Source organism: Camellia sinensis, chromosome 13 (assembly GCF_055761805.1).
Source record: "Camellia sinensis isolate YWXY chromosome 13, ASM5576180v1, whole genome shotgun sequence".
Classification (NCBI taxonomy): domain Eukaryota; kingdom Viridiplantae; phylum Streptophyta; class Magnoliopsida; order Ericales; family Theaceae; genus Camellia; species Camellia sinensis.
The window spans coordinates 72,134,286-72,161,946 of record NC_138973.1 but is presented as its reverse complement, the minus strand read 5'-3'; the positions used below and the strand labels follow the sequence as shown (position 1 = coordinate 72,161,946).

At 32.0% G+C, this 27,661-nt stretch overlaps 1 protein-coding gene across 1 annotated transcript; it reads right to left on the bottom strand.

The window, feature by feature from the left end:
* Positions 1 to 9,604: 9,604 nt before the first annotated feature.
* LOC114300531 (putative copper-transporting ATPase HMA5) lies at positions 9,605 to 18,263 on the bottom strand. Its single transcript, XM_028245394.2, has 6 exons — positions 17,817 to 18,263; positions 12,866 to 14,257; positions 12,432 to 12,686; positions 12,071 to 12,193; positions 10,551 to 11,030; positions 9,605 to 10,246 (listed from the first exon to the last, which is right to left on the bottom strand). The coding sequence occupies exons 1-6, from the start codon at positions 18,114 to 18,116 to the stop codon at positions 9,830 to 9,832; spliced, it is 2,967 nt and encodes a 988-aa protein (XP_028101195.1). The 5' UTR covers positions 18,117 to 18,263; the 3' UTR covers positions 9,605 to 9,829.
* Between the last annotated feature and the right edge of the window lie 9,398 nt (positions 18,264 to 27,661).

The following is a 27,661-nucleotide window of genomic DNA, read 5'->3' as shown; positions in this document are numbered from 1 at the left end:
CCAACTCCATCTCCATCTCCAACAATTGCCAGAGTATCAAACTCAAAAACACTACCGCCACCACCACTTCCCCCTTTCTGAGTTTTTTTTTTTTTTTTTTTGAAAAGTTGTCCCAAAACGACGTCGTTTGGGGCACTACAGGGAAGGACTGCAGATAAAGGCGACCGAGTATCTGGATTCAAATGGTAACTAATGATAAGAGGCAACTCTCAATAAAATATCATTGCTCGAAGAAGATATATATAGAGGATATATTTAAAATATTTAGTTTTTGTTAAAAAAAAAATTAAAAAGTTATCAAATCATTTATCATGAGCTAAAATAATTAAATATCACATCATTTGTTTATTTAAAAAATAAATTTTGTAACAACTTTTAAAAAAATTAAGTTTTCAAAAAAAATAATATTTTTAAGTGAAGCGGAAATGCCCACTTAAACGTAATAATATGAAGAAGACACGTGGGCCGCAAAGCAAATTTTAAGAGTCCCGTCTGAAGTGTGTTCTGAGCATTCAAAAAAAAAAAATAGAGTGACAGAAAGGACATGGTATATTCATAATCACTATGTTCTACATATATGCACATCTTAAGAGAGAAAAAAACGTATACCTACTTGATTACTACGTTATTGGGAATATTATGATAAGATTGGAATTGAATTTTGTATTTAAATATAGATTTATGAAACAAAATAAAAAGGAAAAAGGAAAGTGATAAGAAAACTAATTGTTTTTATAAATTTTTATTGAAATTTATGATTCAAACATAATTCAATATTACTACAAGGAATGTCATTGATACTATTCCTATTAGTAAGGTTTTGTATAGGTGATTTTATTTAAAGTCGTTTAAGTTAGCATAAAAGTTCGAACAATATTCTCTCTTATAACGGTTAGTTATGTAATTATTTTTTTATTTTTTTGAAGGATGGTTTGATTTCAGCTCTAGTTTTGATTAATCAAGAACTGTTGGTCACGATGTGATTAGAGAATTAATTGTTGGAAAATGGCTTTGTAAGGCTTTGTATAAATCTTATTTTTTTGCTAACTTTAAGTATTAATTAAGGTAAGACCCAAGCGTTATTTTTAACGTTACTAATTGGGTTCATATTTAATGTTGCATAATGAATAACATCGTGTATTTGGTTGCTCAAAATCATTTCCGGATGAATGAGAATTCAACGCGCCTTTTCAAGTTCGTAGAAATGGCTTTAGGTGGGTTTCCTACACATTTGTAAAATGTGCTTGTCCCACATAGGAAAGGCTTAAGGATTTGTATGGGTATATAACCTCTAGCTTGGGATACTTAGGATGGGCTCCAAGGTGTATCCAAGTTTGTGGAATGGTGAGATTATGAGTAAAGTGAGCTAGACCCAAAACAAAATAAACACACGTACGCCGCTGTTCGTCTCGTTAGGCGGGCTGGGTGCAGATGTAAGATTGGGTTGAGCTTATCCAACCCAATATCTTTTTAGGCCAAAAACATTGGTATTTTATTTATTTATTTTTTAATTTTGGTTTCAAAATTCAAAATAAATTGGTTCAGATTTTTTCTTCCACCCAAATAGGTTGAAATTCAAACCGAACAGTCCAAACAGGTTTTCAACCTGTTGAATCCAACCGAACATGTTTTCTACCTATTGAATCTGTATGAACAGGTTTCTATATGTTGAAACCTATTCTAAAAAGCCACAAATTTTCTTATAAATAGCCTGCCATTCCAGCAATTCTTTGCATCAAAATTTTCCAAACATTTCTTCTTTTGTTCATCCTCATATGTTCCTGCATCTATCTATCATTTTAATTTCTAAGAAAAGAAAGAGAGAGTTACATCATTGTTTGGTTCACCAGACTTGGTTTTGTAGTGCTGCAAATCAAGTGTTAGTTGTTGCATTCTGGGAAATAGACGTCGTTAAATCTACTTTAAGGAAATTGTGTCCAACACAAGTCTCGATTTATAAATTTATGTAAGTATTTAATTCAAAATTTAATTTATTAAATTATTTTCTGGATTATGTATTTTTATTTTGTTGTTTATTTTATATAGTAATTTAATTTACACACACACAATCACTGGGGAATAACAATTGGTGCAACGAATGTGGATTTTTGTTTTGGGTCCAATGGGTCTAGCCCACTTTACCCATAACATCACCCTTACACAAACTTAGGTATCCCTTGGGACCTATCCCAAGTATCCCAAGCTAGAGTTTATATACTCATATAAATTCTTAAGTTTTTCCAATGTGGGACAAGCACATTCCACAAATGTGTAAGAAACCCACGTAAAGCCATTTTCACGAACTCGAAAATGCGCGTTGAATTCTTATTTATCCGGAAATGGTTTTGAGCAACCAAATACACGATATTATTCACTACGCAACATTAAACATGAACCCAATTAGTAACATTAAAAATAACGCTTGGGTCCTACCTTAATTAATGCTCAAAGTTAGCAAAAAACAAGGTTTTACAAAACCATTTTCTAACAATCACCCACATGAATAGAATTCACGATAACGAATATGCAACAAAATGCAGACAAAGAAAGAGTACATTAAGAAGATACACCACATCGAGATAGGTAGCTTTTGATTTTGAACATTCTCTAGTGAAAGCCTATCGGACTTCCTGACTAACCAATGGACGCGATGCTTTGAACTGTTCAGCTATTTGTATAAGCCAAGACAATAGACTGCACATAGTGTATCTGTAGACATAGTTTGGTTCTTACGATTGTGTTTATTTTGGCCTTGAACAACATTTTGTAATTCATGAGTGCTCTAGAGAATTTAGCCTTCTCAATTCTCACAAAACCGACCCAGTTCACACTTATGGTGTTTTGGGAAGTTGGTAAAAATTTGGCTTTTTGGCTTTTTTGTGGTTTTTTTGTGTAAAAAAGCTAAAAAACCACAAAGCTTGCTTTTTAGCAAGTTCCCAAAACGCCCCATAGGTGACTTCTTACTAAGAGTATCCTGCTATACTCCACTTGGATGTTCAAGTTATACGAATCATTAAAAGCAAAGCTTATCCTATTAACGTTGCAGGTATAACTCTTCTTATCATAGAAATGGGTAGGAGAAGCCCTCTTTAGTGATACGTGAAGTCATCCATAATTCGGTTGTCCCTTTGAACCTAGATCTTAGGATCTCCTGTCAACTAGGTTGGGTTGCCATTATGACAACTTTTAAGTAATAGGTTTTAATCTTATTCCCCTCGATAAATGGTACACTTGCTCTCTGGCTAGCCCTTTAGTCAATGGATCCGCAATATTCTTTCTTGACTTTACATATTCTATAAAAATTATTCTATGTAAGAGAAAATGCCAAATGGTATTATGTCTTCGACAAATGTGTTGACACTTACTGTTATACATATGATTCTGTGCCCGTTCTATTGATGCTTCACTATCACAAAGAATGCATATAACTGGCACAGGTTTTAGCCACATTGGAATGTCTTCTAAGAAATTACGAAGCTATTTTGCTTTTTCTCATGTTTTATCTAATGCGATGAATTCAGATTCCATTGTAGACCTTGTTATGCATATCTGCTTGGAGGATTTCCAAGAGACTGCAGCACCTTTCAGGGTAAAGACGTTTCCACTAGTGGATTTTGAGTTTTTAGTATCCGATATCCAATTTGCATAGTTGTACCCCTTGAGTATTGCGGGATATTTGGTATAATATAAGCCATAATTCTAGGTATGTCTTAGATACCTAAGTACCCTAATTATCGTTTTCTAATGATCGGACCCTGGATTACTTCAATTTGCTTATAGCATGGGTTATATCTAGCCTAGTGTAATTCATTAAGTACATCAAGCTTCTGATTATCTGAGAGTAGTCTAACTATGATATGCCTGCACTTGTATTTCTTGACAAATGAAGGCTAATGGCAACAAATATTTTAGCAGGACAGTCGTCATGTTTTCCAAATTTCTCCAGAATCTTTTCAACATAATGAGACTGAGATAAAGCATATCATTTAGATGTTCTAGTAATTTTTATTCCTATAATTACATCTGCTACTCCCAGATTTTTCATGTCAAACTTTTTGTTCAACATTTTCTTTGTGGATTTGATCATGTCATTATTGCTTCTAATAATGAGCATGTCATCCACATAAAGACAAACTATGACATAACCTTTGTTTATACTTTTAACATAGACGCATTTGCCACATTCGTTTATCTTAAATCCATCCGAAAGCATAGTATGATCAAATTTTTCATACCATTGTTTCAAAGCTTGTTTTAATCCATAAAGGGATTTAACAAGTTTACAAACATTTTTCTATTGGCCAAGAACTTGAAACCCTTCTGGTTGTTCCATACAAATTTCCTCATCTAACTCGCCATTCAAAAAAGCTGTTTTAACATCCATTTGATGTATCTCCAGATTATACAAAGCTACAATCGCAATTAACATGCGAATAGATGTTATTTTTGTCACTGGTGAGTAAGTGTCAAAATAATCAAGGTCTTCCTTCTGCATGTATCCCTTAACAAAAAGCCTAGCCTTGTATTTATCAATCGAACCATTTGCGTTTATTTTTCTCTTGAATATCTACTTATCTCCACGAGGTTTACACCCTGGTGGAAGATCTACCTGTTCCCAAGTATGATTTTGCAGCATTGATTCAATTTCACTATTCACAACCTCTTTCCACAATGGAGCTTTAGGACTTGAAATTGCTTCTTTGATGTTTTGAGGCTCATTTTCTAACAGATATGTTAGAAAATCTAGACCAAATGATTTAGAAATCCTAGCCATCTTACTACATCTAGGTTCATCTGTTTCATTATCATTGTGGTCTTCACTGCCACCCATAGCAGCATCAAAAGTTCTTTTATTTGAACTTATCTCTTCAGTTTCGAGAGTTTTAAACTCTTCAGTTTTCTTCCAAGGAAAAATGTGTTCAAAAAATGATGCATTCCTAGACTCAATAATAGTATTTACATACATATCAGGATTTCTAGATTTATGAACTAAGAATCTGTATGCACTACTATTATTTGCATAACCAATGAACACATAATCAACAGTTTTTTGTTCTATTTTAGTCGTTTTGGGTCAAGGGACTGCCACCTTGGCCAAACACCTCCACACTTTGAAGTAATTGTAGGTAGGTCGTCAACCTTTCCATAATTCATAAGGTGTTTGATTAATTTTCTTGTGGGTATCCTGTTAAGGATAAAGTTAGCATAAAAAATTGCCTCTCCCCACAAGTTCTGAGGTAACCCTGAACTAATCAACATGTCATTCATCATTTCTTTAAGAGTTCAATTCTTTCTCTCAGCAACTCCATTTGATTAAGGAGAATAGGGTACAATGGTTTGGTGAATAATTCCATGTTCAGAACAAAATTCCTCAAATGGTGCATCATGCTCACCACATCTGTCACTTCTCACTTCATTAATAGTTTTGCCGAGTTGATTTTCAACCTCAAGTTTATATTGTTTAAAAGTTTCTAAGGTTTCATCTTTACCTCTCAATAAGTAAACATAGCAATATCGAGTCCAATCATCAATAAAAGTAATAAAATACTTTTTACCTCCTCTAGTTTGAACAAATTTTAAAACACAGATATTTGTGTGAATTAAACGTAGAGGTTCAGTACTTCTTTCTACTTTATTAAATGATGTCTTAGTGAGTTTTGCCTCAACACAAATTTCACATTTATGATTAGAATCAAACTCTAAGTTTGGCAAACATTTAAAGAAACAAGTCTATGCAAAGAATTAAAATTAGCATGTCCTAATCTACCATGCCATAAAAAAGAAGACTTAGCAATATAAACAGAAGATATGTTCTTAGTATTAATAGCCAAATTAGATACAACAGCTATTATATTGAGCTTAAAAAGCCCATCACTCATGTGATCTCAGCCCACATACATTCCATTCTTGGAGAGTCCAACCTTGTCAAATTCAAAAACTAATTTAAACCCATTCTTGATCAATAATGACCCAGTAATCAAATTCTTGCCAATCTCTGGTACATGGAGTACATTGTTAAGCGTGAGTTCTTTTCCCGAGGTCATTTTCAGTACAATTTTTCCTTATCCTTCTACAGTTGATGTGGAAAAGTTTCCCATAAAAAGTTGTTCCCCACTTTCCACCACTTTATAGGTTGTGAACATCTTCTTATCTGTACAAATATAGCGGGTTGCTCCAATATCCACCTACCACTCCTTGGGATTGCCCACCAAATTTGCCTCAGAGACTACTATAACAAGATTGATGTATGGCACTCCATCGGAAAGATAAAAATCCTTGGCTATGTTGGCTTGTGTTGATTTTTTGCTTGAACTCCCTCCATCCTTGCGAACGTAACAATCCTTAGCACGATGTCCATCTTTGTCGCACACAAAACACTTGCCTTTGAACCTCTTGTTGAACCCTTTGTTGATCTTACTAGTGGATCCTTGTTTGGGACCATTGCCATCATGCTTCCGCTTTTTGTTGTTGAACTTTGATCCTTGTCCATGGACATGGTTTCCTGACTTCTTGTCGGAACCACAGTTGTCCTCCTCAATTCTGAGCCGCACTATCAGTTCTTCTAATTTCATCTCCTTATACTTATGCTTCAGATAATTTTTGAATTCTTTCCAGGATTGTGGCAATTTTTCAATGATTGCCGCACCATCTCTTCCGCATGTATGTCATGGAGAATTAATTAGAGATCTTGAACCTGGCTAATAACCGTCTTGGAATCCATCATTTTAAAATCCAGAAAACGACCGATAACAAATTTATTTGTACCGGCATCCTCTGTCTTATATTTATGATTTAGAGATTCTCACAGTTCTTTTGCAGTGCTTTTGACACTATACACATTGTATAGTGTATTGTCCAACCCATTGAGGATATAATTTCAACACAGAAAATCACTATGTTTCTATGCATTGACTGCGGCAACCACTTGCTGATTAGTTTCTCCCTCATTCAGTGCCGGAACTTTTTCACGAATGGAGCAAGCCAAATTCAATGTCGTAAGATAAAACATCATATTTTGTTGTCATCTTTTAAAATAATTTCCGTTGAATTTTTCTGGCTTCTCCCCATAATTTACCAGTACTACCAGAGTCATCACTGGCACAATGGGTGTGGACGGTCAGAGTAAGAACAGTCTAAATACAAAATTATATTTTGTAACAAAATTTCAATGATAAACAGTATATGACTACTAAGTTATTAAAGAAATCATTAAATAGTATATTACTGTTATTTAAGAAATTAAATAGTATATAACTACTATTTAATTTCCCAAAACAAAATATTCGTCTGACTAACACACAAATAAATAAATAAATAAATAAAATAAAAATCTACTTTAAGATTGTTATTCCCCAATGGTTGTGTGTGTGTAAATTAAACGACTAAATAAAATAAATAACAATATAAAATAAATAATCCAGAAAATAATTTAATAAATTAAATTCTGAATTAAATGCTTACTGAAATTTATAAGTCGAGGCTTGTGTTGGACACAATTTCCTTAAAGTAGATTTCACTATCGCTCCGGTGCTTCGAGATTTAACGGTGTCTACTTCCCAAGATGTAACGACTAACACTTGATTTGCAGCACTACAAAACCAAGTCTGGCGAACCAAATAATGCTGTAACTTTCTCTTTCTTTTCTTAGAAATTAAAATAGTAGACAGATGCAGGAGCAGAGGAAGACGAACAGAAGAAGAAAATGAAGAAATGTTTGAAAAATTTCGATGCAAAGAATTGTTGGAATGGCAAATATTTATAAGAAAATTGGTGGCTTTTCAAAACAGGTTTAAATAGATTGAAACCTGTTCGGACAGATTCAACAGGTAGAAAACCTGTTCGGTTAGATTCAACAGGTAGAAAACCTATTTGGACAGAAACAGAACTGTTCAGTTTGAATTTCAACCTGTTCGGGTGGAGGAGAAAATCTAAATAAATAAATAAAATACAAATGTTTTTGACCCAAAAAGATAAGTATTGGATCGGACAAGCCCAACTCAATCCCACACTCGCACTCGCCTGACCGGACGACGACGCGTGTGTGTTTATTTTGTTTTGGGTCTAGCCCATTTTACTAATAACCTCACCCTTCCACAAACTTAGGTACCCATTGGGGCACATTCCAAGTATCCCAAGTTAGAGTTTATATACCCATACAAATCCTTAAGCCTTTCCAATGTGGGATAAACACATTTCACAAATGTGTAGGAAACTCACCTAAAACCATTTCCACGAATCTAAAAATGCACGTTGAATTCTTATTCATCTAGAAATGATTTTGAGCAACCAAATACACGATGTTATTCATTACGAGGTGTTAAATATGAACTAAATTAGTAACGTTAAAAATAATGCTTGGATTCTACCTTAATTAATGCTCAAACGTAACAAAAAAAGTAAGGTTTATACAAAGCCATACAAAGCCATTTTCCAACATTAGTATGAATCGAATAGAACCTTTTTTATTTATTATTCTTTTTAATTAATTTTAGTAGGTAAAATAAAAGGTATTGAGGTGCTGGTAGGAGGCATCAAACCTTTGTCGACCTTCCACTAAATTTTCCATGCCTAAATAGGTTATTAAAGATTAAAGTTGACCTAGTGAATGAAATGTTCTAGATGTATTTCTCATTTCACCTCTTACCAATTGTTAAAAAATCAAAAGCTAACTAATTTTATTGATATGAGAGATTCTTACAAAGTTTTTTCACTCTATTTGGTTTTTGTTTTCAGAATTTATTTTTTAGAAAATTATACTTTTTCGTTTTCTATATTTTTTTTGTTTTTACTGAATTTTTTTAATATTTTAAACAATTTTTTAAAATTTTTAGACACATCTAACATAAATACACTTAAAAATATAATATCTTTAAAAAATTCACTAAATACCAAAAATATAAAAATAAAAGAAATACAAAAATTCAATACATTTTTCGTATTTTTGTGTATTTATTAAAATTTAAAAATATTTTTATATAAATATTTTACTATTTAAATACATCTAAGTAAGGTGCATCTAAAAAAGTAAAAAAATTGTTTAAAATTTTAAAAATATTTACTAAAAACAAAAAAAAATACAAAAAACAAAAACTTAATTTCTAAAAATTGAAATCAAATATACTGAATAATTTTATTTATGCTGGTTCTCAGTTTCAGAGATGTTTGGCCTTTTTGTTATGCTAGTAGTAGTTGTAGGCCCTTGCAATTTTGGTGTTTTCTAAGTTTTTGTTCTAAACTCTGGTTCTGTCTTGTTTGCCCCTGTATGTCCGGATATATTTCTATCTTTTATCAATCAAGTTGTCTTGTTTATCAAAAATAAAATAAAATAAAATTATATAACCAATATTTCTTTTTTCACACATACAATTTTTCTTTAAAAATAAAAATTTAACAACATAGGCATTTTAGTCTTTTCCTATGTCCTCACTTCTAGACCACCCTCAAATATGGACATCGTTTCAGTATACCATAGCTTTAGCAACTTGTAAGCTATTACTAGCCATCCATTGAAGATATGTTAGATTTCTGGTTCCTATATTATGAAAGCTCAGTGCTAGCAGCTAGGAAGAATCCATTTTGTATTTTTTGCGATGACTTCAAAGAATGATGAAGATAAGCCCTGATATATTAAGCAGATGTCAATTGTACAATCAAGAAGAGAGACACACTTCTAATTTCAAACAATCTGAACTACATCATGACATAGCAAGCAACTTCACTCTATTTACATTCATTGACCTATCTACAACTTAGTCAAAATTTATTCCAAGCAACTTTTAACACGACATAGCTTATACACAACGGTAAATTTAACACCATCATAATACTCTCACTCGACTGTTATTCCTCTTATCTCAAGGTTGTCAAGCCTATTGGGTCTTTTGTAGTACTTAAGCAAGAGAGAGCAGCAAACAACACTAACCGAAGAGGCAGCCATTGCAGCTCCAGCAATCCATGGTGGTAATCGAAATCCAGTGGATGGGAAAAGGACTCCAGCAGCGATTGGGATGCCAAGGAGATTGTAACCCAGAGCCCAAATGTAGTTGAGACGTATACGGGAAAAGGTTTTCCTGGATAGGTCAATGGCAGTTATCACGTCCTCCAAGTTGCTCTTCATGAGAACAATGTCAGCTGCCTCAATAGCAATGTCTGTTCCGGCACCAATTGCCATTCCAACATCTGCGGCTACCAGTGCTGGTGAGTCATTGATTCCATCTCCCACCATTGCCACAATGTAGCCTGAACCCTGTGCATCAAAGTTGTATGGTTACATTATGTGGAAATAATAAAATTTTTGATAATGTGAATAGCCAAGGAATATGAGAATATGTAATTGATGAAATTATGAATAAGCTAATGACTTGGGGGATTTCAAAACCTAATAAGAGTGGTCCAACATTTTAGCTAGACCAAGACAAGTACTAAAAGATTTGGCCAAGCCATGCCATGGATACAACGTATCCAACACATGGCCAAGGTATGCACTCTTGTTTTCACATGAACATGCACTCATGACAATAGTGTATTAAAGCAACTATTCAAATAGCAACCTGTAATTCCTTCACTTTCTCCGCTTTGTGCTCAGGCTTGGCTTCTGCAACTACAGTGTCAATTCCAACTTCATTGGCAATTGAATTGGCCGTTCCCCAATTGTCACCGGTCACAATTATACTTCTGACTTTCATGGACTTGAGAATGGAAATGACTTCACGAGCACCAGGCTTCAATGGATCAGAAATGGCAAGCACTCCAACCAGCTCCCTGTCCATAGCTACGAGTATAGCAGTTTGAGCCAAGCCTTCAGTTTCTGCAAGTATTTCTTCAGCATCGACAGGAATGAAAATGTTTTCATTCATCATCAAGCCCTTGTTTCCCACAATTATTTCCTTGTTCTGAACAATGGCCTTCACTCCATGGCCAGTGATGGATTCAAAGTCTCGGGCTTCTGGCCAAACTGGATTCTCTTCATCTTCTCGGAATTTCTTTGCATACTCAACAACGGCCTTGGCCAAGGGATGCTCACTGTTAATCTGATAAAACACACCAGTATAATCAATCACCAGTCATCTTTAGTTAGGAAATCTGGAAGAATATAAATATCAAAGGCAGTTCGAAATTTTAGAAAATTCAATCAGCGATTCATACTTCAAATCAAACCTAGTTATAAACTAAAACTCCATTGTGGTCAACATAAGTATTCTTCATTTTTGTAAAACATGCTTGGTTATCATTTTTCAAAAACATTTTTCAGAAAATTTACTTTCTTATTTTCCGTGTTTTTTTGTTTTTACTGATTTTTTTTAATATTTTGAGCAATTTTTTTAATTTTTAGACATACCTAACATAAATATACCTAAAAAGTAAAAAAAAAAAAATTTGAAAAAAACCTTTTAAAAATTCACTAAATTCCAAAAATACAAAAAAAAAAAAATACAAGAATTAAGTATATTTTTTTGTATTTTTATGTATTTATTAATTTTTAAAAATATTTTTTCACAAATTTTTTACTTTTTAGATACATCTAAGTAAGGTGCATCTAAAAAAGTAAAAAAAATGTTTAAAATTTCAAAAATACTCACTAAAAACAAAAAAACACGAAAACCAAAAAACTCAGTTTTCAAAAAACTTAATTCAAAAAACTCAAACCAAACACACTTATTGGTTTCGCAGCAAATATGCTTCACTTTCCTTGGTGTGTGGGTTTGTGTGTGTTTGTATGTGTCTGCTTGTGAGCTCTCTTAACAAGAGACAACAGGTTTTGGATCGAAGAACAAAAAAGGGCATTTGGCAACATGAAATTGCAATTAGAGGCCACCATGATTAAAAATTTGAACTGACATGGCCTTAGATTCCATATCCAATTCCATGGTTCAAAAGGAAGCATAAGTTTAATTTGCAGGCACAGCATACTTCAAAGGACAGTCTGAATCTGATTCTTGAACCTACTTTTTGTTACCAAATAGCCCATTTAATAAGCAAGTCCTTAAAGTCAGAAAAATTCATAAATGTCATTTCCAAGGACAGATGTATTTTGATTCCAACATAAAATATTATCCAGAAAGAAAATTACCTCAGCTGCTGCAACCAGCTCATAGAATTCTCGAAGTACCATAGTTTTCAAGAGCCTTGTGTTAACAACCACCGGCTTGCCAATAGTGAGAGTTCCAGTCTTGTCAAAGACAATGCAGTTCACCTACAACAAAACATTCACTTGAAGATTTTATTGATCCAAAATGTAAATTAGATTTTTTATTAGTGTTTACATCACTATTCCATAAAATATCTTGGACTTTAAAGGATTTAACTTTCAAGTGGATTAGAAATATAGATTGTGATTCACATTGGAGTTTTAAAATAAATCAGCATCGGGAGTAAGTTTTTGAAGTGTGACTCGAACAACTATTGAAAAAAGATTGATTTCTTATGTTGACCTTGTGTGCACTTTCCAGTGCTTGTCCCCCTTTAATTAGGACACCTTGAGAAGCACCAACTCCAGTACCAACCATAACAGCAGTGGGTGTGGCCAAACCCAGAGCACATGGGCAGGCAATGACCATGACAGAGATGCCAAACTGCAGTGCAAGCTGAAAGCTATCCATGGAAGAAGGTATCCAAGATTTTGGGTAGCCATTGAACTTTCCAGCTAAAAACCAGGCAAGCCAAGTGGAAAGGGATAGCATTATAACCTGCAAAATACAGTCAATTTTCAATGAGGGCCAAGAACTATCCCATTTGAAAACATGAGTACTTGTTACTCTACATAGCACATTTTACAAAACATATCCAATGTATACCACATTTAGAAATATTTCAAATATTCCCACCAAAAGAAAAAGGGAAAAAGGAAAGCATCATATGTACTTACAAGAGGCACAAAGAATTTGGAAATGCGATCAGCAAACTTCTGCGCTGGGGCTTTAGCCATCTGTGCTGATTCAACGAGCCGAACAATTTGCGAAAGAGCACTCTCTGATCCAACCCGAGTTGCCTTAATATGTAAAACACCATTCTCATTCACAGTGCCTCCAATCACTGAATCGCCCTTTCTCTTCGCCACTGGCCGGGCTTCTCCTGTAATCATGCTCTCATTTACATGGCTTTGCCCCCAAATGACAAAACCATCTGATGCTACTTTTGCACCTGGAATAACTTTAATCACGTCATTCTTTTGTATCAACCGACTATCAATTTCTTCTTCACGTATTACATTTCCTTCATTATCAAGGCTCAACAATATTGCTGTGTCAGGAGTCAAGTCCATAAGCTTTGCAATGGCCTCAGATGTCTTTCCTTTGGCCAAAACCTCCAAATACTTTCCAAGTAAAATAAATGAAATGAGCATCGCACTAGTCTCAAAGAAATCTGTGGCCTTGAAATTTGGAGAAGTTGCAGCCCTCAACACTGAGTAGACTGAATAAAAGTAGGCTGCATTTGTTCCCAAGGCAATCAAAACATCCATGTTGGCAGAACCATGGCGCAGTGCTTTGTAAGAACCAGTGTAGAATCGTTGGCCAATAATGAACTGAACAGGGCTAGATAACACCCACCTTAAAATCTCTCCCACAGTAAGCATATTCACAACTTTAGTATCCAATCCATGCTTGAGTCCAGGGATATACATAAAGACCATAGAGGTTAAGAAAACAGGAATTGTAAACACCAAGCTCCACAGAAAGTATTTATAGTACTGCTTAATTTCCTCCTGTCTATGGGCTTCTCTTCCTCCTCCTTCAGGGAATATCATTGCTTTGAAACGCCCTGACCCAGTAGACTCGATAACTTGAATAAAATCTCTAGGTCCTGTCAAATCTGGTTTGTAAGAAAGGGAAAATTTTTTGAGCTCAGGATCAATATCTATATCTTGAACTCCTGGAAGCGCTTGAAGAGAATTTTCAATTATTCTCATTGAATTATCAGTCCGAACTCCATCAATTTTTAACTGTATTTTGTTCCTATCTTCCCCTGTACTAATTAATATTGCTTCAAACCCAGTATTTTCTATGACATCTATTAGCTTATTGTAGCTGACGATCTTTGGATCATAACAAATTTCTGCTTCTTCAGTTGCCAATGCAACTTGGGCTTTTTGTACACCAGGTACTAATTGCAAAGCAGATTCAACAGTTGTAGAGCAAGAAGTACAAGTCATGCCCTTAATCTGTATTCGACATACTTGAGTGGATTTCTCATTCATCTCATCTTCAACCAATGTCGCCTGAAATCCAACATCTTCAATGGTTTCTCGAATTGTTTCCTCCTAGAGAACAATAATAAATACTTACTACCATGTGATACAATGAGAATATGGTAAGGGAATATAAAATGGAGTGCACAGCCTGAGCACTATATAGACAAAAAATGAATATTTAAAAATGAAATGTGGTGTGATCCCTTAGGAAAAGTGGTATGATCAATGAAATGTTAGGGGGAGAGGAAGACCTAAATTGGCATGGATTTAATTTAACTGAGCATATAGCCCTTGATATAAAATATATGAGAAAAAATAGAAAATAAAAAATAAATATTCATGTAACTGGCCCAAAAAAATTGGGACACAACACAAGGCGTGATTTGGTTAATCCCACATGCTACAAATATTTCATAATAATCATGGAAGGACATGCCACATTATTTAGACCCTACATGCCTACATTTATCTACAAAATGCAGCAAATCCGACTTTAACCATGTCCTCAATCCACAATCAGAAGATTAAATGGATCTTAAAGATAAAAGATGGCGAGCTTACTGAGTCCACATAACACGATAGCAATAATAATGCATAAATTACCATGTACAATTGCAACAATAAGAAGTGGCAGCCACAGTTCACAAAAAAAATTGCTGCTGCGGAGTCCAAATGCCATCATGGGGTCACCAGGGTGTGGACAAGAACTACAGACATATGAACAGCAAGCATTCTTCTTGGTCTATATATATATATATATATCTGCATCTAATGTTTGATCCTGGACTAATTTTATACATAGATTTTTTTATTCACCAACCAAAAAAAAAAACAAGAACATTGCTATTTAAGACCAAAACTTATACCTAATTTTCAAGCCCAGTGATGTGGCAATCAATTAGGATATTAACGGCAATACTTTCTCTTATATCTTCTCTAGTCATCAACCTATCATATCACTTGCACATCATTAAGTCTATAAAATGGATCTAAAAAGTGGGCTTGCATATCATTTTTCAAAAAAGAAAATACAAGATGCAAGATTGGCTTAAAAAAAGAAGAGGCATGGAGTGGTGTATAAGCTTTCTTTTCATGATAGACAAATCAAAGAAACAACTACCACCATCTTTCGATGCTTCTGGATACTTTCACAATAAAAACTTCTTGTATAAACACATATTATGTTAGATTTGTTGTATTTCAGACTCTGTTATCAGAATCTTACGATTCACGATTCAATTCGCGATTCGATTCGCAATTTTTGCAAAATCAATACAAATCTATGGGTGAATCTATTTTGCAAGGAAATCTCTAGTGAATCGCACGGTTCACAATCAATTCACAATTCGATTCACTTTTTATGAATTATGCAATTTTTGAAATTATTGTGTCCGACATATTTTTGACTTTTTTTCTCTCAATCTTTTTAGTAAAAATAACATAATACAGCTTCTAATACCGTTTAATACCAAAATAACCAACATATATATATGATTTGTTGTTATTTTAGTGATCATGAAGTTTTAATAGGATCCAATCAGATTTAATCAGATCCAATATATTTTTAACCTTTCTTCTCATTTTTTTTCCTTTAAAAAATCATAATATATTTTCTAAAAATGTTTAAGATTAAAGTTACAGTATGAATTATCTATTACTATTTTATTAAATTAAATATTACATGTTTAAGGTTAGTTATACCTTTTAAAATGTTTTAGGCTTTAAAATAAAATATTCTAAATAATTCTTTCTTATTATTTGCTGACTGTTACTTAAAAAAGTATGTATGCTTATTGCCCAAATATCAATATCGTTGTTAATTATTGTTACTTTAGAAATTGATAATTTGTCTATTTGGTTATTATCTTTATTAAGAATGGTTGATAAGAAACATCTAAAACAGAAAAAAAGGTAAGAAGGTGATCTTACATAGGAATTTTTGTTAACTTCTTACTTATTAAACTGCGTGATTATCATGCAAATTAACATTTTTATTGATTTAAGTCTAAATATTTTATATTCATAAGATATATTTAACATTTAAATGTGTAGGTTTATGTTTTTAAGTAATTTAAAAAAAGTGACCGAATCTTTACGATTCACGATTCGATTTGCTTCGCAATTCAGTACGAGGCCATTTCAATTCACGATAGGAATCCCTATTTGACAACTATGATTTCAGAACTCAAAAGAAATTCAAATCATTCACTTTGGGAGCTCTTTTGATGTTGAATTCAAGTTCCCAAGCTAGGCTTACCTTTCAAAAAAGTACAATTAAACCGACCTCAAACATTTTTTTCTCTGAGTTTTACTTTTATATCTTTAATTATTCCCTTAATAACTTGTACATATGCAACCGTATAAACATGTCCCACTGTTGTATCAGATTCCTGATGGTTGGTCTAATATCATGCTTCCAAAAGAAGCCCAAAGGAATCCTTTAATTTACTTCTATACTAGTACATTCTACTCTATGTGGGCAATATTCTAAATGAAAAGCAAAAAAATTTGTCTGCCAAAGAGAAAAGTCAAAAGAACATTTGAAAAGAAAAGGAAGATAGATATTAAATACAAACAAATGCAAAAAAGAAATATGGTAAAATCTCAACCTTAATTCTCTCTGGTTTGGTTGAATTTTTTAATCAATTTTCTCAACAAAAAAAAAAAAAACGAAAACAAAATTATTATTTTCATATGATTTTCTCTTTTGGGACGAAAATAAGTTCTGAAAATTATTTTTTATTTTATAATTATTTTTTCAAAAATGATAAAAGAGCCTTTTTTTTTTTTGGATTGAATAAAAGTGTTCATTTCTTATCATTTCTCAGCAAATCACTCCATCCAAATGGACTGTTAGTGTTTAATTTGGCTGAAATTTGCAGTAATAGCTAGAAATTTTCGTTTAGAATTTATTTATTTAGTAATTTTTTAATTTTTTTATGAAAAAACTATAAATAATAAAGATGTATGATGTGACACGTTAACAGTTAAAAGCATCTCCAATGTTATATCATTTTTTTTCATCAAATTTAAATAAAAATTTGAGTAAAAACTCCATCTGATATCGCGTGCTCCAAACTGTCATCAAATTACCAGTCAAGTGGGAGGACGACCAGCCGGTGTAATTTTCACTCAAATCTGAAATATGTTGTAGGCAATTTTGAACATAAGTGGTCGTTCGGAGGACAACCGGCCAGACATTCGACCAGTTGTCCAGTGGTGTTGTTCTTACTACAACTCCAACATCTCTGAACAGGAAATTGGTGAAACCCACATCCATTCTCAATTTGATGAAAACGTAATATATCCTAGATTTGATATTGGTTTGATGAAACCAAAAAGTTACTTCTTTTTTATCAAATTTAAATTTGATGAAAGAAAATGTGCTGGGTTGGAGATGGTCTAACATCTTTAAAATTGTGCAACTAAAAAAATTAACTTTGTAAACCCTAAAAAATAACAACCCCATTTTCAACTCCATGTAATAAGAGAAACTCCATTTGTTCAATGATCAGACAAACAATTAAAAAACTTCAAAATAAAACAAAACAAATTCACAGAATATAATGAACAATACAACAACAATTCTATTCATATAGAAGAGAAAGATTAGAATTTGAAAACTTACATTGACGAAACTTGGGTAAAACATGACCTGAGCTCTGTTGTTGAGGACATCAACGACGGCCTCTTTGATTCCGGGAAGGCGCTTCACGGCCTTCTCGACTGAGCCAGCGCAAGCAGAGCAAGTCATTCCGATGACGGAGAACAAGGCCTTGGCCTCCGAACCCTCCATGTTCTTCTCCTCATCGGAGGATACGCCTTTCGGATACTTGGGCATCGACGGGTAGTGAGGCCTCGGCGATAAATCTCCATGGCTACTACTCTCGTTCCTCAAACACGCCAGCGACAGAAACTTAGCCGCCATGATCACCGCCTCTCCCTCTCCCTCTCCCTCTCTCTTCGTCAGATGTATCTCTGAACAATATTATATAGACAACCACCTTTCCCTACGTCTTAGATTTCCTTTTTCCAATTAGGAACAGGATTTCCTTGAGAGTCCACATTTAAAATTGGAGGGCGCACTTTGGCTTCTTGGCTCTATTTTAATAGTAATTTAAATCATTTATTTTACCGAATAGTTCATTTATTTTGTTTACATAAAAGAATTAGATCAATTTAATAATTATAACTTATTTAATTTATTATATTTATCATTAAAAATATATATAATTTATTTTTAAAAACATAATTGTTGTCTTCTTTTTTTTTTTTTTGATAAAAAACTGAATAAGTTATAATTATCAGATCGATTTAATTTTTTTTGTAGATGAAATATACAACGTGTTCAACAAAATGAACAGTTCAAATTATCGAAACAGAGCCCGTAGTGGATCCTATGGGCTCAAACAACATGCTCCAATCTAAAATCTAGACTGAAGAGAATCCTCCTCTTTTTCTTAGTGAATAATACTAGTGAAGTGTCATTTTGTTTGAAGTGTTGAAAATGAAACACCGTGTAAAAATAAATACATGAATTAAATGACACTTCACTAGTATTATTCACTAAGAAAAAGAGGAGGATTCTCTTCAGTCTAGATTTTAGATTGGAGCATGCTGTTTGAGCCCATAAAAATAAATACATGAATTAAATGGTAAATTACATGAGAACAATGGGATGGTCATGGGTCGAGTTTAGGATAGGTTTATTAAAATTTGTCTTCATCCCATATCATATTGGGAGTGGGACAAATTAGGGGGTGACGGAAAGGGCATATGCGAGACAAGAGGGGGTTAATTTTGTAAGTTAAAAAATGAAAATATCAATAAAAATTATAAATAATACAATATATTATGAATAATAATTTATACGTAATGAAAATTATATTATATAAGATAAAAATATAAATGAATAAAAATAAAAATTAAATATAATATTTTAATTTTATTATAATGAAAAATAAATACATTATATATATATATATTATATATAAATATATTTAATAAATATGTGCGAGGCGGGTTGGGGAATGTAAGTGTGAGTGCAGAACGGGACGAGAGAAAATGACCATTCCTAATCATGGGTCTGGTTTGGGACGGGTTTGTAATAATTCGTTTTCCTTAAATATCGTATCGTATCATGGGTGGGACAAATCGGAGGGTGGGGTCGTAGGGTGGGTGTAGCAAAACTCATCCTTACCCCACTTCCACAACAGAATGAGGCGGGGTGGGCAGAGCGAGGCGAGAGAAAATGACCATCTCTGAACAACTCTCCTTCATATCTCTATATTATATACCCTTTCATATTCTATTTTATGGGCACTATCCCAAGCTCACAACGATGATCCGAATCGTTTAATTTGTAAGCTCAGTAGTAACGATGAGTTGTGCAAAAAATTAATTTAATCAAACATATGAACAAATTATTTTTTGTTTTTTTTACCGAATTGCAATTATAAATTTAAATTTAAACCGTCCATTTTATAAATCAAAATACAACTTGTTCATCTATTCATTGATATTCAATGAAGTTAATTTTTTGCACAAGTGGTCTTTACTGCAACATTTATGAGTTGAACAGTTCGGGTCATCATTATAGGCCTAGAGTGAGGCCCGCAAAATAAATTATGAAAGAGTAGGAAGGATAGTAGTATGGAGAGGAGTCTTTTCCAAATTACATTGATGTTCTTTGAAGTTTGGAAAAAATACAATAAGTCTTGCAATATTGACATAGTTACACTGACATCATTCTTAATAAGGTTAAAAAGAACAAAATCAATGCAAATGGTATGAAGATATAAAGACGCATAAGGAAAAATATATATTTTAATATAAAGTAATAATAATATATGTTTTTTATTTGTATAACTAATAAATTTTTGATGAAAAATAATGTTAAGTATTATATAAATTAAAGCTTTAAAAAAATCAGTAAAATTAACTGAAATTTACAATAGTCTTACCTTTAATGAAAAGAAAATGTCAGGGTGGACATAATTCGATCACCAAGAAACATAGGCCTCATTTGTTTTCAGAGATAAAATAGAGGGGATTGATAGTGAGGGGATTAATAGTGAGGGAATTGATAGTGAGAAATTGTTAAATTATTTTTATATAAAATAATAAAACAAATAAAAAAATATAAAAATTAAACATTAATATTTTAAAAAAAATTCCCAATATATAAAAAATAAAAAAAATAAAAAAATTTCTAATCTCCTCACTATTTTTCTAATACCATCTCTACCTCTCACTATGAATCCCCCTTCCAAGGGTATTAGTAATACCAAGGTATTAGTAGTCCTAAGACCATCTCTTAAAACAAATAAGGGTATTAGTAATATCAAGGTATTAGTAGTCCTAAGACCATCTCTTAAAACAAATAAGGTATTAATAATACGAAGGTATTAATAATCACAATTCCCTTCCTATAACCCCAAACAAACGGGACCATACACCTTATTGCACGTGGATGTCCATGTCATATTACACATATATATCTATCTATACTATTATAAAGTGAACACCTCTTATGGTGTCTCCTCATGCCATGTGACAGTGTTTTTTATTTTTTTAAAAAAAGTTAAACAAAGAGATGGGTAAGGTTTGAACCCATGACCATGGGTTTAAGTATGAGGACTCATACCACTTAAGCTAAGTACACATTATAATATTAATTTCATTATTATTTTTTTTTATTCCTATTTATTTAAGTACACATTATAATATTAATTTTATTTTTATTTTCTTTTATTCCTATTTATTTAAATTGCACACGCGGCCGCTAGTGTATTTTAATGGGAACATGTAGTTAATTTTGACAGAGAACTTTTCAACTCATTCATTGTACGAGGATTACTATATTTCCGATCCTTAAAAATCGGAAAAATTACTTAGATCCCACACTATTAAAATGTGTAGTTTGTTCAATATATTTGAATAAGTCAAAACAATTATGCATTAAAATAATTAAATTTAAATGTATCCATTTTTTGAATGAATTTAAATGAATTAAGTAAAATTTGGTACAAGTTGAATAAATAAATCAACTTGACTACTATATTTACTTTATTTAACACCCTTTTTTCTTTTTAAATTATGCCAAGATGGTGGGGTTGGGGGGGAGGAGGAGGAGGTGGCGATATAGTGTGATGAAGGTGGTACTGGATACAAGAACAAAACTAAGAAAAGATTATGGGGAGCCACAGTTTCTGCTCCAATGAAATATAGTGATACCAAAGTATTTTTAAAAAAATATATTTTATTTTATACATAAAATGATCTCTAATATAAAAATAATAATATTTTATTTTCTAAATTACATTCTCTTTTTATTTTGCACTAAGAAAATTTCTTTGTCCTATCAAAAAATCTTTCCATGGTATTTCAATTTAGGGAGATTTCTTTATAAATCTCATTTAGGCTTCGATTGGCAATTATAGTTGGGACTAAAAATGCACATAAGACAAAATAGGCTAAATAAATCAATAAGACAAAATGTCGCATCTAAATCATAATTATTTTACTTTTTTTTCTCACAAAAGCCCAAAAAGTCAACTCAAATAAACTTTTTAATCCCAATCTAAAAAAGTCTCAACTCAAAAAAGTCAACTAAAAAGCTCTAGCCAAACGACAACTTAGTAGACTTACAACCCAATAAGTTCATAAAGTTTTTTAATATTTCATCAAGACTTATTATATATTTAGACTTATATTCCAATAGATCATTTTTCCTATATTAGAATTATTATGTAGATTATTTTAGGGAGATTGACCAATAAGTCACGTATTTTAGACTTGTAATTCATATAGTCCTATATTTTTTCTTGTAATCCATTTAGTCTTTTTGGATGTGTAATGACTCATTTGCTCGCCATATTGGAGTGTCACATTTGGAAAAAAATACACTTAAGAATTTTTTAGTGTCACATCATACCCGCCATGTTAGAGTGTCACATTTGGAAAAAAGTACACTAAAGAGTTTTTAATTTTTTTAGAGTGTCACATTATACCTGTCACGTTGGAGTAGCACATGTTGCGTTTGGAAAAAGTACACACTAAAGAGTTTTTAATTTTTATTAGAGTGTTACATCATACCCGCCATGTTGTCACATTTGAGAAAAGTATACTAAGGAGTTTTTATTTTTTTTTAGAGTGTCACATCATACTTACCACGTTGTCACGTTTGAGAAAAGTACACTAAGGAGTTTTTATTTTTTTTGAAATAAAAGTTTGGAGTGTCAATCATACCCATCACGTTGTCACATTTAGGAGTTTTTATTTTTTTTAGAGTGTCACACTATACACGTTTGAGAAAAATACACTACCCACCACGTTGTCACATTTAGGAGTTTTTATTTTTTTTAGAGTGTCACATCATACACGTTTGAAAAAAATACACTAAGGAGTTTTTATTTTTTTTGAAGTGTCACATCATATCCTCCATGTTGTCACATTTGAAAAAAGTACACTACGGAATTTTTATTTTTTATTTTTAGTAAAATTTTGGAGTGTCACATCATATCCATCATGTTGTTACATTTAATAAAAGCATACTAAGAAGTATTTAATTTTTTTGGAGTGTCACATCGTTGGAGTGCCATATTAATACATGCCACATTGGAGTCACCAAGGATCCTCTAGAGTGAAATTTTCCTAAAGTTTCCTAGAGTACTATATTGTGTGGTTGAGATTTACTGGCAAGTCACATCAGAAAAATTGATGTGACTTGTCAGTAAATCTCAACCACACAATGTGGTACTCTAGGAAACTTTAGAAAAAAATCATTCTAGAGGATCCTTGCTCCATTGGAGTATTACATCATACCTATCATATTAATAAATAAATGTATAGTTGTCTACCAAAATATTACCAAAATTAAAAATAGGATCACAAAGAAAGAAACTCTCTACTAATAGGACTGAACAAATCAATAGAAAAAATTTGAGCCTAATTGGAGTACTTGTTTGTGAGATGAGATTTATTAATAAATATCCCATTATTTTACCCTTATAGACTTTTATTATAACATATATTGTATCATATATTTAGGAGAGAAAATATCAATTATTAGATATATTTTATTTGTGGTATATATAAAACATTGTATATAGAATATGGAAGATTATTATTCTTAGTATTTTCTTTGCCTCAATATGAGAGATTCACTTAATCAAGGATTTTCCTTCATTATTAGTTTGCATTAAGGTCCCATGAAAGAACATTTGGAAGAGAATGTTAGTTGTAGGCCGATAATAAAGATGATGATGGACTCATAACAGAGATAATGATAAACCGACGATAAAAAATCATATTTTTGCCACTGTTACACATAAACCGTAATGTCTTCATCAATTTTTGTAGCCACCTTTGATTATATACAAATTTTTCTAAAAAGGTGTCAATATATATGAACAATTTGATACTTTTTTATATATTATTTGATGATTTTTTTTATATTATTTGTTACTATACTTGTTGTTTGAACCTTCATTTTTTGTTGTCATTAAACAATCAGAATAGTCGATTTTTTTTTTTCCTTTCAATATTGTTTCATGTTTTCATATTGTAGTGTGAATGTTAACATTGGTATGAATTTAGTTTTTTTTAAAACTAGTTGTATGTTAATTGTAAATTGTGAACATTCATATTATATTTTCATATGAATTTTTTTTTAAATATTATGTTTGTTGTTTTCGTTACTATACTTGTTGGTTGAACAATTATTTTTTGTTACCATTGAATAATCGAAATAGTCGATTTTTACTTTTTTTCAATTTTGTTTTATGTTTTCACATTACATTGTAAATATTGACATACGTTTATTTTTTTTTTAAGGCTAGTCGTATGTTAATTATAAATTATAAACATTCACATTATTATATGTTGGTATGAGTTTTATTTTTTCGAAAGTTATTGGGATGTGAGTTGGTTATTTGGCTTTTTGGCTATTTAGCATGGGGCGAAAAAGTCTTGTTTGGGATAGGCTTTTTAGCTTTTTTGACTTTTGTGAGAATAAAAATAAATAAATAATTATGGTTTAGATATGACATTTTGTCTTATTAACTTTTTAGTCTATTTTGTCTTTTTTTTTTTTGGTTATTTTAGCCAAGAAGTCCAAAAAAGCTATATGCCAAATGAAGGCTTAGTCTTATTACGTTTGTTATTTTTGTTACTATACTTGTTGGTTGAACAATTATTTTGTTATTATTAAACAATCGAAATAGCTTTCATTTGGAATATGGGTTGGCTTTTTGATTTTTTGGCTATTTTAGCTTAAGGTTAAAAAGTCTCATTTGGGATAAGCTTTTTGATTTTTTTTGACTTTTATGAAAGAAAAAATGAAATGATTGTTGTTTGGATGTGACATTTTATCTTATTTGGCTAAAATAGCCAATTTTGTCCTATATGGCTATTTTAGCATAAATGGCCATGCCAAACATAGTTGATTTTCATTTTTTTTTTGTAATTTTGTTTTACTTTTTTACGTTGCAATGTAAATGTTCACATTGGTATAAGTTTATTTTTCTTAAGGCTAGTTGTATATTAATTATAAACTGTGAACATTTACATTATATTTTGGTATAAGTTTTATTTTTTCGAATGTTAATTATATTTTTGTTATTTATTGTGAACATTCACATTGTATTTTAATATGTGTTTTGTTTTTTCAAAAGTTAGTTGTATGTTTATTATTTACTGCGAACATTCATATTATATTTTGATTTTTGTTCAGATTTTTTATTGTGTTATTTTTAAATTTTTCATATTATAAAATAGTTGAAAGTTTATAATTTGAGATTTTCTCCTTTGATTGAGAGAGAGATTTTCTCCTTAGAATGAAGGAGAGATTTTCTCCATAGAATGAGAAAGATATTTTCTCCTTAGAATGAGGGAAAGACTTTTTTCATAAAATGAAGGACTATTGTTATTTTTTTATTGTGTATTAGTTTCAAAATGGAAACATGTACAAAAAATTAGAATGGTGATTTGGTCATATTATATTCAAGATGACTTCATAGTTCTAAATATCGACCGATATGTATTGTACCGGCTAGTTCGTACCAGAAAATTGGAGTGCCGATTCGGATATGGGTCGGTATACTAGTGAAAATGAAATTCGCAGCCGTAGCAGCCGATTCCTGGTACATATCGGCCTGAATCCGATACATGAGCAATACAGTTTCGATACACGTTTACCATCGCCGATACGGCTAAAAATGGAGCAAAGAACCTCCTGCAAAAGCAAAAATAATCGTTGGGTACAGATGACAATGGAGCAGAGCACCTACAAAAAAAAAAAAAAAAAGTGCAGAAAATGAAGGGAATAACCCATCACATACATGTACTTCACTCACTCAAACCTCTCACTTTAAGTGTTTTGTCTTCTTCAAGCAATACACAGACTCACGGACCATAAATTTGTAACAACCTCTAAACAAAAACCCTCAATCGGACCAAACCCAAATCCATCTTCCAGTGGCATCAATCTCGTAAGGAGTTGCAGGGAGAAGCATTGAATCAAACCCAAACCCATCTCCCAGTGGCACCGCTTTCAAGCTTCTTCCTTGAAGGTTTTTTTTTTTTTTTTTTTTTTGGTGAATAAGGTTTGTTGTTGTCATGCTCTGTTTTCTTCTTGTGCTGTTTTGTTTATATATTTGTTTTTTTTTTCGTAGTTAACCAACTATTATGCATTTTGCGGTTATATTATGGTACGAGATGGGAGATATTTTAATATATATATATACATATATATTTTTATGATTGTTCAAATATTAATATACATATTTAATTTCTTTCTCAGCAATATACATGTAGAGTATGTTTCATACTTATTTCACTTCTTCATTCCTTTATATTGATTTATTAAACTCACTGTTCATGGACCTATTAAAACCAATAAATTAAGTTGTAGCAATGTATAATTAGGCTCATATATCGAATCTACTTGACTGACTTCCATTACAGTTTTCAAAACTTTTGTTTGTCAACAGCTTGATTGTTCATTGTTTTTTTTTTTATATAAGAGGTTTAATATTTTAGATTTTTTATTTTTATTTAAAGAGGTTTAAGCTGTCAAATTTTTTATTTCAAATTTTTTAATCTGTTGAATTTTTTTAGTTCAGATTATTTTTATGTCAATTTTTTCTTAAAGAGGTTTCATCTGTCATATTTTTTTAAAGAGGTTTAATTGTTAAGTAAAGAGGTTTAATATTTTAGAATTTTTATTTTTATTTTAAATGCATTATTATTAGTAACTAAATTAGAATTACAATATTTGTTAATTGAAAACTATTATTGTAGATAACTGAAAGTTATAATGACGCACGGAGGTAGTTCTAGTGGAAAACCTCCAAGTGATGATATTGGTTGGAAATTTGGAATTTCACTAGAAAATCCTAGGCATAAAATTAGGTGTACATTTTGTGGAAAAGAGCTAAATTGTGGTATAACTAGGTTAAAGTAACATTTGGCCTATATGAAAGGTCAAGTCGCACCTTGTGCTAATGTCAGTGGTGAAGTTCGAACACTAATGATGGATCATTTGAATAATTATAAGGGCAAAAAGCTTGACAAAAGGAAGATGAATGAGGAATTGATAGAACAAATTAGAGCCAGTCAGTGTGATGATGATGAAAATGATGAGAAGGACCTAGAAATGGTTATGGCCTGACAAATTAGGGCTAGTGATACTGAGGTTGCACCTCCTCCTGGTTTTGCTCAGCGAAGTCATAGTGTTCGTGAGGCTAGTACAGGTAGGAAATTGATTGATACATCCTCTCCAGAAGTTCAATTATTAGACATAGATGTGGATCTTCATAGGACCAAAGGAAACAAACAATCCAAACTCTCCTCTAGATTCTTGAAAGAAGCAAAGAAAAAAAATAGGAAGAGCAATTAGCCAATTTGTATTGTTCACTCCGGTGCCTACTAATGTTGTTAATTCTAAATGGCTAAAACCAATGTTGGACACTGTAAGAGAGGTTGGAAAAAGAACAAAGCTACCTAGTTCTTATGAAGTAAGCCTCTAACTTAAAGTTTGAAAAAACTCTTTCTATGTTAATAAATAAATAAATTATTAAAATGCTTGTTAATAGTTTCTGTTTTTTATTTCTTATTAAATAGGTAACTGAAGTGTATTTACCAATGGAGTATGAAACTTTACAAAATTGGATAAAATCTCATAAATCTAGTTGGGCTGAGAGAGGTGTTGCAATTATGTGTGATGGATGGTCTGGGCCCACAAAAAAGCACATTGTTAATTTTCTTGTGTATAGCAATTGTGGAACAATTTTTCAGAAGTCTGTGGATGTAATTGATGTACCTAGTAGGACAGCTGATTATTACTTGGGCCTCATGGACAAGGTAGTGGATGAAATTGGAGAAGAATATGTTGTGCAAATCGTAACTGATAACAAAGCTGCGATAAAGGCAGCTGGTTACAAACTCATGCAAAAAAGGGAATTTGTATTG